The sequence below is a fragment of the Xyrauchen texanus genome, chromosome 31, assembly GCF_025860055.1.
Source record: "Xyrauchen texanus isolate HMW12.3.18 chromosome 31, RBS_HiC_50CHRs, whole genome shotgun sequence".
Taxonomy (NCBI): domain Eukaryota; kingdom Metazoa; phylum Chordata; class Actinopteri; order Cypriniformes; family Catostomidae; genus Xyrauchen; species Xyrauchen texanus.
The window spans coordinates 34,730,289-34,744,386 of NC_068306.1; the positions used below are offsets into that span (position 1 = coordinate 34,730,289).

Sequence of the window (14,098 nt, forward strand, 5' to 3'; positions counted from 1 at the left end):
CACTTCGTCTCTCACTATAATAGTATATTTTTGCTACATTGTTCACAAAAGTCATGAATTTGGGCATTATATGTTTTTGATTAAAAGTATTATAAATAATTGTTTTTAAGGATTATATAATTAATGTAAAAATTCTCATATTAGGCAAGTATTGAATGAAAGTTCCTGTTTTTATGCATGTTGTTATAACAGCATATATATATGATTTATAATCAGTGTTGGGTAAACTACTGAGATTTCTGTTTACTTTTTAAGTTTAACTAAATCACTTCTAAAACATTTTTCACAGAAAAGTTTTTTCCCCACTAAACAAGTTAATAATATCTCAAAATAATGTCTCCTCGTTCATTGTCACACACCCTTCAGTTGTCCCAGAATTGCAAACAAATGAATATAATTTTTTTTAAATGTATTATACAGAAATAATATTATTATAGAAATATGTGTAACTCAGGTAATGTACTTTAATTTAATGAATTAACACTGTAAAGCCGAACATATGAAAGAATTATCAGGAAATTCAAAATTTTTGACATAAAACTGATTTTAGTAAACTAAAAATCGAAATCGTAAAAAAAAAAAAAAAAGAAAGAAAAATTAATATTTTTTTTATTATTATTGTATCACGTTTGATACATAAGGCTTTAAAGATCATTATCCTCCTGAGGTCCAGCAATTAATTTTAGTGTTGGACATTTATTACTTAAATTAGTTTTGGCCCATACATGCTACAGTGGAAAATCTTTGGGTATTATCAGAGGACTCTCTGGGCTTTTCAGAGATACAAAATCCACAAGAGAATTAATAAATGGGGAGATGGACCTTGGTTCTTTTCCCTGATTTAATTTCTTGTGGAAATGTTTGTTTAATGTCTTGTGGAATTGTTTGTTTTGTTTCTTTTTTTTTATTTTGTTGAAAATTTGTTGAAGTCTCTGTAATTCCGTCTTGCTTCCTTAAGAGTTTCCTCATTAAGCTCAGCTGGTCTCAATCTCTAATCTACAAAAGGGATGAGTTGTTGTTTGTATGGTGAGCACTGAAGAAATCTATGGACTGAAACGTTTGTTCGCTGGTCTGTTTTTAACTTACACTGTCCAATTACGACTTTTTTTAGTCTGTTTTTCATTCAGTGTGTTGACGACTTCTCTTGTGGATTCTGGGTCTTTCTTTTTTGTCTCTACACACCTGTAGTTATAAGACTTGTTTGAGCACAACGATTCCGTCTACTTTTTTCAGAGGTTCCAAATGTTTCAGAGTTTGGCCATGACAACTTCCTCTCCATGGTATATGAATATGGACTGAAATTTATCAATTTAGCACATAGAATACAATATGAATAAAATTTATTTTCTCAATAAACAATTTTTATCATATGTATTTTATGCACCAAACACTATATTGACATTTAAATAAGGGAAATTGTAAATCCTTTTTGCTGGGTCTCATGAAGATGATATCATCATAGCTTGTAATGTAAAATAAGGAGATCTTTATAATGACTAAGCAGGCTGCATATATGAAAATACACCGAAAGTCCGCTGCCATTTTAAATAGATCGATATAAACATTGAAACCACTTTTTTCACAAATAACCACTAGATGCTGCCATAAAAATGTGAAACTTACATACCATAAGTTCTTTGCAACCTGGTGTCATAGTGAAAACATAATTCTAAATAAATTTTTGCAAAACTAACTTAGAGCCGCTACATCAACTGTGTTTTATTCACATTCACACATATCATAATTTCAAAAGCTAATTAGGATTTTATTAACACTTCTTTTTCTCTCTAATACTCATACACTGCTCTGTTATGATATCAACACACTTTTACACTAATACATTGTTTGAAAAATTACAAATGTTTTACGCTTTTATTATATACCCTCCTACTTATATGCACTTAATCATCTGTGACTAGCTTGCATGGTAGCTCACATGGAGAGGCACTGGACTTTGAACTCAGTAGACTGGGGTTCAAGAACGCAAGCTGAAACATGAAACCACAGTGTAGTGGAAGCGACATGGAAAGATGTGCTTGCTTCAAAAAATGTGCTTTTGATTTCGCTTATGCATTTTAAAACACTATCGTTAGAGTTTAGCCGTTGGTTGAGTTAGGTTGTCTTTTTTATTGTCTCATTTATATTTTAAAACACTATTGGTTAGGTTTAGGGTAAAGTTTATTTTAAGGAATGTATTGTTTTACTCATTAAACCTCCAAATCCACCTTCAAAAGCTCATCTGAAAACAACTTCATTTCACTGTGTTTTGGCGCACTCAGCAGGACATTTCACTTTCAAAATACATCCAAACGTGTAATACACCACGTAAATTACGAATTGCATAAACATAGCAATATCCACATAAATTTCATGAGTCCAGGCAGGTTTTTTGGCTTTTCAGCTTGAACAGAGAGTGAAACAGGAGCCGTCAAGACTGTTTATAAGGCATTTGTAAATGACTTATTTGTCAATACAACAGTGAGCAGTTCTGAGTAAATTACTTAAAGAAATTCATACACTACAAATTACGTATTTCTTTTCTAAAATAAGATTACTGATTACTTCATTTGAAGAGTAATCATAAAACAAATTACTTTACTTTTAAGTTACTTTCAAAAACACTGTTTCAAAAACTGTCAGTTGGCAAGGTTACGGTTTCACTGTGGTGCTTAAAAGTACATAACATATTTGTCAGTTGGCGATGGTGTAAGAGGAAAACATTGGAGCGAGTGTGCTTTAAGAGGATGATAGCATATTCCTGTCACGAATGACGGTGAAGGTAGGCACGGGACGAGGATCTATTTGCAGCGGAAGCTTTTTATTGAATAACAAGATAAAACACGAACAAAGAAAACATCCACGATGGGAAAAAGGTAAAACAAAACACGGAGGGCATACAAAGGGTTCCACGGGAGAAAACAAAGACAAAGAGCACAGACAACAGACGTCCACATACATCAAAGACCGACAGGGGAAAGGAGAAACAAACAGGATTAAATACACAAACACAATGAAGACTAAACGAGACACAGGTGAGAACAATGAAGAGTGCAGGCAGTGAGAGAGGCCAGGAATTGTGGGAATTGTAGGTTTACACACGGACAGTGAGACTCAGGGCGGACAACAGGGAAAACGTGACATGGAACGGGATCGGTGACGGGTGAAACGGAAAACACAGAGCAGACAACACGGAAACATGACATAAACGTGATGGGTGAAACAGAGAACATAGGGCAGACAAAACAGGAACGTGACAATTCCAGTATTTAGGACCACTTTGCTTTTGTCACTGTTTATTCTGCTAAAGCACAGGAAAGACTAGTCCCATATCTCAAAAAGGAAAGGAAATAGCAAAAGGTGAGAGGTTTACTATCATTTGCTGAGGGGTTTATGGAAGTATTTTGAAATGTATTTATTTTTAATTAGTGCAATTCAGTGTGCTTGAAGACATTTGTCATTAATATACTTCCATAGGGGGTTGTGCATGTTACCGGACCGGTACACACAGAAATGTGAAACTTATTAATGACAAAATACAAGTAATATAATGATATATTCGCCATTCCGAAACATGCTCAAGTGGAAATGCTACTGGAACCGTTCCTTGCAGTGTTCAGAACCGTTCGGCCTGATTGGTTTTTGTACTCAGATTACACCCAATCCTGTTAAAAAAACTAATTTATAAACAATGATTTTTATATATATTTATACAAGTATTATTATTTTCATTGTATGGATGAACTATGGGTGAACTATCCCTTGAAAGGCTGTCAATCGTTTTGCTTGTTTGAGTTTGTTGACATCGGGTTTGCTACCATGTTTTTGGAGGGCGGGTTTTAGAAAGAGGACATGTTCTTAATGGCAGCAGAATGCTAAAAAAATAATGCTGTTAAACATATTTAATTAATGATAAACCCTAGTAAAAACAGAGTGTAATTGTGTGTGTTTGCGCTACAGTGTCCCTACAGGACATCAACATGCGGAAGGCTTTCAAGAGCTCCACTATCCAGGACCAGCAGGTGGTGTCTAGAAACTCCATACCGAACCCTGTCATGGAAGTGTACCATCGCTGTGACAAACCACCCCCTCTAAACATCCTAACACCCTACAGGTGAATATACCTGCCTTGGCTGCATTCACAGACTCACTTGGTCTTAGTTAGACTTCTTGTAGCCATCAGAGACCTTTTCAAAGTTTGCGTTCTGTTTTTTTTTTGTTTTACAGGGATGACAAAAAAGACGGGCTCAAATTCTACACAGATCCCTCCTACTTCTTCAACCTCTGGAAGGAAAAGATGCTGCAAGCCACAGAAAACAAGAGGAAAGAGAAACGAAGGCAGAAGGTTTGTGTGTTTCTGTGTGTGTGTATGGGTGGACATAGGTGGAGTTACAGAGTGCCAGTCATAGAGAAGTGAAGTCAAACAAAAAGAATCATAGAAACAGATTAATTGTCATTTAGCATTTAATGCATACCTTGGGTTTTTAGTGACCCGGGGCCTCGTACCATATATTTAATATTCATCAAACTTTCTCTTTTGAATAATGTAAAACAAAGGAAAAGAATAAAGAAAAACTAAATTGCAAAAACTAGATTTTTTATTTTTTATTTGCCTAGTTACCTAAAGTGTTAAGGGTTGACCCAAAGAAATGTCTATATAACTTTATTTATACAGGATAAAATTGCTTTGGTTTTTGGAATGGATTTATGGATTGAAATTTGAGATTTTGACATTGTAGTGTTTTTAAGTGAATAAATAAAAGTACATTTCTAGATTCAATATTATTTGTATTTCAGAACTTTGGACAAGAAAAACTAGCTCCATCCTATGTGGTCCACATTTGCTTTTCGCATTGAAAATGGGTCAAATTGAAAAATTTTCAGATGAAGCTGATTGAGAGCTCTGGAATTTAACCATAAAGAGCCCTAAAGCATTAACATATAAAAAGGAAGGTTTGCTTTGAACCAGAATTTGAAAGTATATAAAGATAAATATTTAATACTCATAGGTACTCCAACTAAAAGAACACAAATTATTGGACACAAATCCCATTTTTGGACTTAAACCACGGGCATATAGTCCAACAAGGGGAGCTGTAGTCAACTGATTTTATTAACAGACATATCTCTCTGTGTAAAAATCAAATAACAATGCTGCCTGCAACCTGTCTAAGGTGATTTGTTTGACCTGTAGCTATTTGGACCCTCCTCTACAAAGACTGGATTACACTAAATTATTTTTTTGGATTTCATCATCATTTATAAAGAAATAGAAATATTGAAAGAAATCTTTCTTCAGAAAAAGTATGTATGAAATCAAAATATTAGCCCAGGGAAGTTTCTGAAATTCGGTTCATTTGACATGGAATAAACATGATGTAACTTTCTTAAAGGAATAGTTCAACCAAAAAATTAATATTATCTATGATATACTCACCCTCATGCCATCCCAGATGTATATTTAAGCTCTGTAGGTTCATTCATTGCAATTGAATGGTGGCCAGAACTTTGAAACTCAAAAAAGCAGCATAAAAGTAATCCATATGACTCGTTAAAGCCATGTCTTCAGAAGATATATGATATGTGAGAAACAGATAAATATTTACTTATACCTATAATATTTTTACTATAAATCTCCACTTTCACTTTCACATTCTTCTTTTGTTTTTGGCGATTTACATTCTCCATGCATATTGACATTTATTGGGCAGGGAGAAGAATTTATAGTAAAAAAAAGACTTAAATATTGATCTGTTTCTCGTGTATACCTATCATATAGCTTCTGAAGAGAGTCCTATGGATTACTTTTATTCTACCTTTATTAGAATCAGAATGAGCTTTATTGCTAAGTATGCTTACACATACAAGAATTTGTCTTGGTGACAGAAGCTTTTAGTGCACAAACAATACAACAACAAGACAGAGATAATATTTTTTTTTTATAAAAGTGAATAGAAAATATAAGTATATAGAGAAATATACAATAAGTCCAAAAATTGTATATATATATATATATATATATATATATATATGTATATGTATGTGTATGTGTGTGTGTGTGTGTGTGTGTGTGTGTGTGTGTGTGTGTGTGTGTATGTACAAATACAAATCTGTTATATACAGATAGTGCAAGAGAATGTAATGGCAGAAGAGGTAGGATATGTTGGATAAATATAAATAGACTACGCTGTTTATTGCACATAGTTATTGCTCAATGGGGGCAGTTTTAACTGTTCATGAGATGGATATCCTGAGGGAAAAAACTGTTCTTGTGCCTGACGGTTCTGGTGTTCAGTGCTCTGTAGCGCCGGCCAGAAGGCAGCTGTTCAAAAAGGTAGTGGGCAAGGTGAGTGGGTTCCAGAGTGATTTTTCCAGCCTTTTTCCTTACTCTGGAAGTGAACAGTTCTTGAAGGGAGGGTAGGTGGCAACCAATAATCCGCTCAGCAGTCCAAATTATCCTTTGTAGTTTTCTGAAGTGCAGAGGACACTCAATGACTGCAGAGTAGATAAGCAGCACCTGTGGCCGTTTTAACTCAACTGGCGAAGGAAGTACAACCTCTGGCTCAGCCTTCTTCATAATGGAGTTTATGTGTATGTCCCACTTCAGGTCCTGTTTGCTGGTAGAGCCCAGGAACCTGAATGACTCCACTGTTGCCACAATGCTGTTCAGAATAGTGAACGGGGTCAAAGTTGGGGTGTTCCTCCTAAAGTCCACTATCATTTCCAGTGTTTTGAGCGTGTTCAGCTCCAGGTTGTTTTGACTGCACCAGACAGCCAGCTGTTCAACCTCCCTTATGTATGAAGTCATCCTGGACGAGGCCGATGACATTAGTGTTGTCTGCAAACTTCAGGAGCTTGACAGAGGGGTCCTTGGTGGTGCAGACGTTTGTGTACAGGGAGAAGAGTAGTGGGCAGAGCACACATCCCTTGGGGGCACCAGTGCTTATTGTGCAGGTGCTGGAAGTGAATTTCCATAGTCTCACTAACTGCAGCCTATCTGTTAGAAAGCTGGTGATCCACTGACAGATAGAGGTGGGAACAGAGATTTGGTTTAATTTAGTCCAGAGAATAGCTGGGATGATAGTGTTGAAAGCCAAACTGAAGTCCACAAAATGATTCTTGCATATGTCCCTGGTCTGTACAGATGTTGTAGGACATGATGCAATCCCATGTTGACTGCAGCATCCACAGACATGTTTGCTTGATAAGCAAATAGAAGGGGATCCAGAAAGGGTCCAGTGTTGTCCTTCAGGTGGGCCACCACCATTCTCTCAAATGACTTAATGAACACAGATGTAAGAGCGACAGGTCTGTAGTCAATATGTCCTGTGATTTTGGGTTTCTTTGGGACAGGGATGATGGTGGAGTGTTTGAAACATCAGGGAACTTCACACTGCAGTGATCTGTTGAAGATCTGTGTGAAGATGGGGGCCAGCTGGTCAGCACAGGATTTTAGACAAGTGGGTGAAACCCCATCTGAACCCTGTGCTTTCCTTGTCATTTGTTTCCGGAAGACCCAGCATACATCCTCTTCACTGATCTTAAGTGCAGGTTGAGTTGCAGGAGGAGGGTGGTGGCAGGAGGTGTTGATGGTTGTGTGAAGTGAAGCCCAGAGCGGGTGTGGGGTGATAGACTGGGTTTTAAATCTATAGTAAAACACATTCAGGTCGCCAGCCAGTTCTTGATTCCCTGCAGTGTTGGGGGATGGTGTCTTGTAGTTAGTAATGTCTGTCAGGCCTCTCCACACTGATTCAGGATCATTGGCTGAAAACAATTTTTTCAGCTTCTCAGAGTAGCTTCTTTTAGCCACTCAGTGGCTAAAAGACAGTGACATTTATTTGTCAGTGTGTTTCTGGCCTGATTGTACAAGATTTTATCCATACTCCTGTAAGCATCCCATTTTGCCTAACAAAGCTGCCTTAGTTTTGCTGTAAATCATGTTTTTTCCTTGTTGAACGCTAAATAAGTCCTAGAAGGAATGCACATATCCTCACAGAAACTGTAATAGGATGTTACAGTATCTGTGAGCTTGTCCAGATTGGTGTCTGCAGCTTCAAAAACACTCCAATAAGTGCAGTCAAAGCAGGCTTATAGTTCCAGCTCTTCTTCATTGGTCCATCTTTGTACAGTCTTTACTACTGGTTTAGCTGATTTAAGTTTCTGCCTGTAGGTTGGAAGAAGATGAACCAGACAGTGATCAGAGAGTCCCAAAGCTGCTCTAGGGACAGAGCAATATGGATCCTTTAATGTTGATGTGATCCAGTATAGTTCTGTCTCTTGTGGGGCATGTAATGTGCTGTCTGTATTTTGGCAGTTCCCGGGGAGATTGGCTCTGTTAAAATCACAAAGAATAATAATAATCGGGTCCGGGTATTGTCGTTCAGTGTCTGTGATCTGATCAGCCAGCTGTTGCACTGCTGCGCTCACCAGAATAAATTAGGAAAACTCCCGCAGTGAGTAGAAAGGATTACAGTTGATATAGAGCACTTCCAAATTAGGACAGCACATCTTCTTTAACGTTATTACATCTGTATACCAACTTCCACTGATGTAAAAGCATGTTCCACCGCCTTTTGTTCTCCCTGTTATCTCCGCAATGCGATCCGCTCCGAACAGATGAAATCCAGGCTGATGTAACGTGTTGTAACGGCTTCACTCAACTACAGAGTTGAGTTATTCTTATAAATAACATAATTTGTGTTCAGCAGAAGAAAGAAGTCATACATATCCAGGATGGCATGAGGTTGATAAATGATGAGAGATTTAAAATTTTTGGGTGAACTAACATTAAGGTCATTCATGCATTCACAAACCTAACCTATTACCTTAGCAAAGTTATATATTACTCCAGCTTATAGAAACATCTTTGTTTCTGCCTCAGCAAGAGCAAAAACATGTGGAGGATCCCACTCGGGAGGTCAAAAAAGTCCGTAAAGCTCGGAACCGACGCCAGGAGTGGAATATGATGGCATACGACAAGGAGTTCCGCCCGGACACTCGACTAACACCATCTCCTTACCACGGCATGTCCTCGGAGGGGTCTCTCTCACCTGATAGGTAGGTGATGTGACCTGTATGCTGTATGGTACATTTTCACTTTGGGTGTACTATCACTTTAAGATTTCTCTCAATCATGAGTGTTGCACTGCCCTCTTCTTTTACATATACAAGTTTATGTGCAGTATAGACAGAGTCTCCAAATTTTGCATGTGCATATTTTGTGTTGTTTGATGGAATCCAGGTCTGGCATGTCAGATGAGCACTCGTACCCAGCCAGTCCAAACAATCCACAAGAGGCAGCTGGTGCTGGGGTTGATGGGAAAGACTCGGGCCCCACACAGACTCAGTCTCTGGACCGAGCATACCGGCCTCCAGCCTCAGCCACATCTGCTGCAGCCCGACAGCACTCTCTGGGACGCGTGCAGGCACACCACGGACCCCTGCCGGCAGACTCCTCCCTCAACGGACCACGTCCAACAGCTGCCAAAGAACACAGGCATGAATTTCACTTCCAGCTCAACATGCATCATCAATACTACACAATCATTTACAACCATTACAGTTTAGTCTTTTAATTATATAATAAATACTATGTGTGTAAATATTTGCTCTGACAACAGTTTGATTCGATTATTTACTGAATGATTTGATGAATCACAAAATCATAAATTTGAAGGTTTGATTAAATTTGATTATTAAAATAGATCTTATCTGATAATCCGTCCATAATTGTATATTGATAATAATTGAATGCATAATGCCAAAATCCACTAGTATATTTTTGTTTCCCATGACATTTAAAAAAACATTATACAAAAGTTGATCCTGCTTTGGCTTCGTTTGAAATTAAAATAGTTAACGTAGCAGATAAAGGTAAAAATGTAATTACAAAAGGTAATTGGCTTTTTTGTGCCTAAAATGTAAGTTACACAATAATAACTTCTTATTTATAGAACTGTCGTATTAAAGCAACATCACTTACAATCACGCTGTTGGTCTGAATATAAGCATGGCCGTGATACTATATTCGAGTATTCAATTCTGTTATTGATGCATTTAATTTTCTTTGTCAGATTAATTCATCAGTGTATTTTTACACCCCTAATGCAGGAGTTTCTGACCCACCCAGACTCTAAGCCAACTCAAGGACCCCCTAATACAGGTTGCTCATTATATTGATTGCAATCGACCAGTCGATTGCTAGACAACAACTGGCCGATCACGTTATCAGGCCAAACGGAAAGGGAGTAGAGAGAGAAACATCACAAATAACGAGATTCTTAATGATCACTTTTTACTCCATCATTTTGTCTCCTCCACGCATGGATTTCCATATGTAGGATTGTGGGGGAAGACTCATATTTATGAGCAAAGCTAGGCCTGATTAAATAACGTTAGGTGTAGGGTTAGTGTTGGGATATAGTTCCTACGCTCAATCAGGCATCACTTTCCTCATAAATATATGTATGACTCATCCCCTGCCATCCTACATTTCAGGAATTCTGCCCAGGTGGCTTCTTTCCGTGTGTGTGCTTATGCTGTGTGAGAGCACTCACGCTAATGCAGATACGTGCCTGTGTAACCAGGATGAGCTTGCTCTTTTCCCAGTTGACCTGAAGCCCTTGACAGCTGAGGTGCTTGAGCACCTGGAACCTGTGGGTGCACAGTAACTCAAGAGTGGGCTAGGATGAGCCAGTCATCCAGATTGAGTATGCGGATGCCCACTTCCCTTAGTGGGGCAAGGGCTGCCTTTGGAGCAAAAAGGCTTTGGAGGTCAGTGATGATGTCATCCTACAGGCCTTGGAGGGGAGCACCGAGTGATTCGGCCAGGTGGCGGCGTTCTCGGGACACAGGATGATCGCAACCGCTCTGTCCACCTGGGGGACTGCCGAGTACCCGTGGGCAGCCCCGCCGTTGAGGGGAGTGAGAGCGAATGAGTGAGGAGGTTGGTTGCGGGCAGTGAAAGGTGCACTCCATGACCTCGTCAGCTCATCATGCACCTCCTGGAAGAAAGGAACCGGGTGGGGGGGCATGGCTGTGAGCGGCGCCCGGACCCAAGGAACTAATCGTCTAGCCGTGAAGGCTAGATTTTATAAAGACGTGTCCTGAAAAGGATGTTCAACGGCGCTGTGTATTGCTCTTTTAGAGAAAATAAACTCTTAAGAAATATTCTCTTTTAGAAGCGCTGTCGAAGCGCAAAGGGGCAAAGCTGCACTGCCGTGCAGAGAAGGAGAAAGCCGCTGATATGCGGCATAGATCCAACAGCATATGCTCTATAGAGATGAGTGGAACAGTAAGTGACTGCAGCTCGCTGATCACACAACCGCTTGGCTCCAAAGAAAAAATCTGAATGGACAGACGCATGATTCCCTCCCTTTATACCTGTATGTCCGGGGGAGGGACATGCAAATTCTGTCTGCCAATTTCTCAATTTCCCTTTTCTCAAGTTCAGAGACACACACACACACACACACACACACATACACACACACACACACACACACACACACACACACACACACACACACACACACACACACACACACACACGTTGGTGCAGCTATCATTGTGAGGACTCTCCATAGACACAATGATTTTTATTATACTGTACAAACTATATATTCTATCCTCTAACCCTACCCCTATTTATCTAACCCTCACAATTTATTTTTTACATTTTCAATAAAACGTTGTTTAGTATGTTTTTGAGTGATTTGAATTATAGAGACACTAAAAATGTCCTCATAAACAACATTTATAGCATAATACCCTTGTAATTGCCAGTTTGTAACCTAAAAAAAGTCCTCATAAACCACACACACACACACACACACACACACACACACACACACACACACACACACACACACACACACACACACACACACACAGATCAAAGTCTGAGATTACTCATCTTACCTTTTCCACTGTGAGAAAGTTTATGCTTAGGGATGGGGGCTAAAATCTTGTCACACCATAGTCAGTAACATAAAGTGACATCATTGCAATAACTGACACTTGAAAACACCTCAAACCAAAAACAAACAAACAAACAAAATACAAAACTTTGACAAAAATAATGATTTATGTCTTTGATAATGTCTAAACATATATCTAAATGCATAACTAGTCATAAGATCAGGCAAATGAGTTGACCTCTGCAGCCATCTGCTGGTTATATGTTGTAATTTCATGTCTTAAGTTTTTTTTTCTCTCCAACATACTGACTGTTTCGTTGTCTTGAATAATTACTTGAGAACTTAAAACAGTGGCTAATTAACAACTTTAATATAGTCAGTTAGGTAAGTATTAGTTTTGGTACCGAAAATCATTAAATTTCACTGGTATTGGTTCCAACTACTGACATTTTGGTATTGTGAAAACACTGCTTACAAAGCATGGTAGATCTTACTATAATGACATTATGAAAAAAGAAGACCTCATGCCATATGTAATTGTAAAGGGATCAATGGAAAGGAGGAGGCGAGAACCGGCTTGACGATGTAAATCATATTTTAATAGTAAACTTAAAAGACAACATAAACACACACGACGGACATGTCTGCTAACGATCTCTCTCTCCCGCTCGATCCCCTGCAGTCGACCTTTAAACCTCAGAGGCTTGATTAGCCTAATACGGGACCGGGTGTGTATGATCACGACCCGGCCCCGCCCTCCGCCCTGCCACATTCCTCCCTCGTTCTCTCAGGCTGGGGAGCCACCGGCCTGACGTACATCCCCCCCCTCTTTCCCTGGGGGAGGGCGTGCTGTCTGCCGGCAGGTCATCCCCATCTACCTGGACGAGGGAGGGGTAGGGGAGGGAAACAGAAATAATTAAAATGGGGGGTACTTCCTGTAACAGTGTAGTACCCCCCAAAAAACTGTAAAATTTAAAAGAGGGAAAAGGCAAACGCAGAGCGACAGTGAGACAGAGAGGAGAGAGAGAGAGATGAAAAAAAAAAAACTCTTACTCGCCAGTTCTCCGATACGCCGCAGCTTGTTCCTCGGCCACTCCTCCACCCTCTATCGGACGACAGCCGCGCCTCTCTGGGCGGATCAGAGGCAGTCCTCCAGCCCCTGGCGGACGGAACACCCCGCCGTGTTCTCGGGGAACAGAAGGGGTCGCCCTCGCCCCTGGCATCGGTTCTGTCGCTCCAGGCGGTCGCCAGTGAGCCCCTCCCTGCTCGTGGTTGGCGGTCTTAAACCTTGCTGCCTTTCAGCGGCCGGTAGGCGACTCCTGCGCCCCTTGCAGCGGCACTGACCATTCCAGGCGGTCATTTAGGAGCCCCTTCTCTCCTTGCGGTCGGCGGCCATCATCCTCTTTCAGGCGGCTGGGCTCCTCGTTTCCCGGCAGATGGCCGCGGCTGCTCTGGGGTGGACTGGGGTGGACGGTAGTGGCGAGGACTCTACTACGGCGTATCCCTCCTCCTTCCCGGGTTTTGGCACCAGTGTAAAGGGATCTTTACACTGGTTGGGATCTTTACACCGCGGCTGGGGTGGACGGTAGTGGTGAGGACTCTACTACGGCGTATCCCTCCTCCTTCCCGGGTTTTGGCACCAGTGTAAAGGGATCAATGGAGAGGAGGAGGCGAGAACCGGCTTGACGATGTAAATCATATTTTAATAGTAAACTTAAAAGACAACATAAACACAAACATGACGGACATGTCCATAAACGATCTCTCTCTCCCGCACGATCCTCTGCAGTCGACCTTTATACCTCAGAGGCTTGATTAGCCTAATACGGGACCGGGTGTGTATGATCACGACCCGGCCCCGCCCTCCGCCCTGCCACAGTAATGTTTATTCTGTTGTTTCCTGTTTTTCGTGTCTTTTATTTTGAAAAGTTAGACCTGTTCATGTCTTCAGATCCTTTTATTATGAAATGTGTTAACTTCCTTGTCTAGTCATGTGATGTCCCGTTTTTCCTCCATATTCATGTGTCTTGTTTTCATTAGTTTATTGTTTAATTATCTTGTTTAGATTTATGTTTGATCATTGGTTTATGTTCCCCCATGTCATGTATTTAAGCCCTCATGTTTGCCATTGTCCTTTGTCGAGTATTGTTGGTGTCATGTTTAAGTTTTGTTTCATAGTCAAG

General features: G+C 40.0%; 1 protein-coding gene across 1 annotated transcript in view; it reads left to right on the top strand.

Annotated features, from left to right (window-relative positions):
• LOC127624774 (actin-binding protein WASF3-like) overlaps nt 1-14,098 on the top strand; it is a 39,206-nt gene that overhangs the window by 17,126 nt on the left and 7,982 nt on the right. The window contains exons 4-7 of the mRNA XM_052099647.1: nt 3,958-4,111; nt 4,225-4,342; nt 8,879-9,054; nt 9,239-9,493. Coding sequence (XP_051955607.1) covers nt 3,958-4,111; nt 4,225-4,342; nt 8,879-9,054; nt 9,239-9,493 — 703 coding nt within the window. The remainder of the gene's footprint in view (nt 1-3,957; nt 4,112-4,224; nt 4,343-8,878; nt 9,055-9,238; nt 9,494-14,098) is intronic.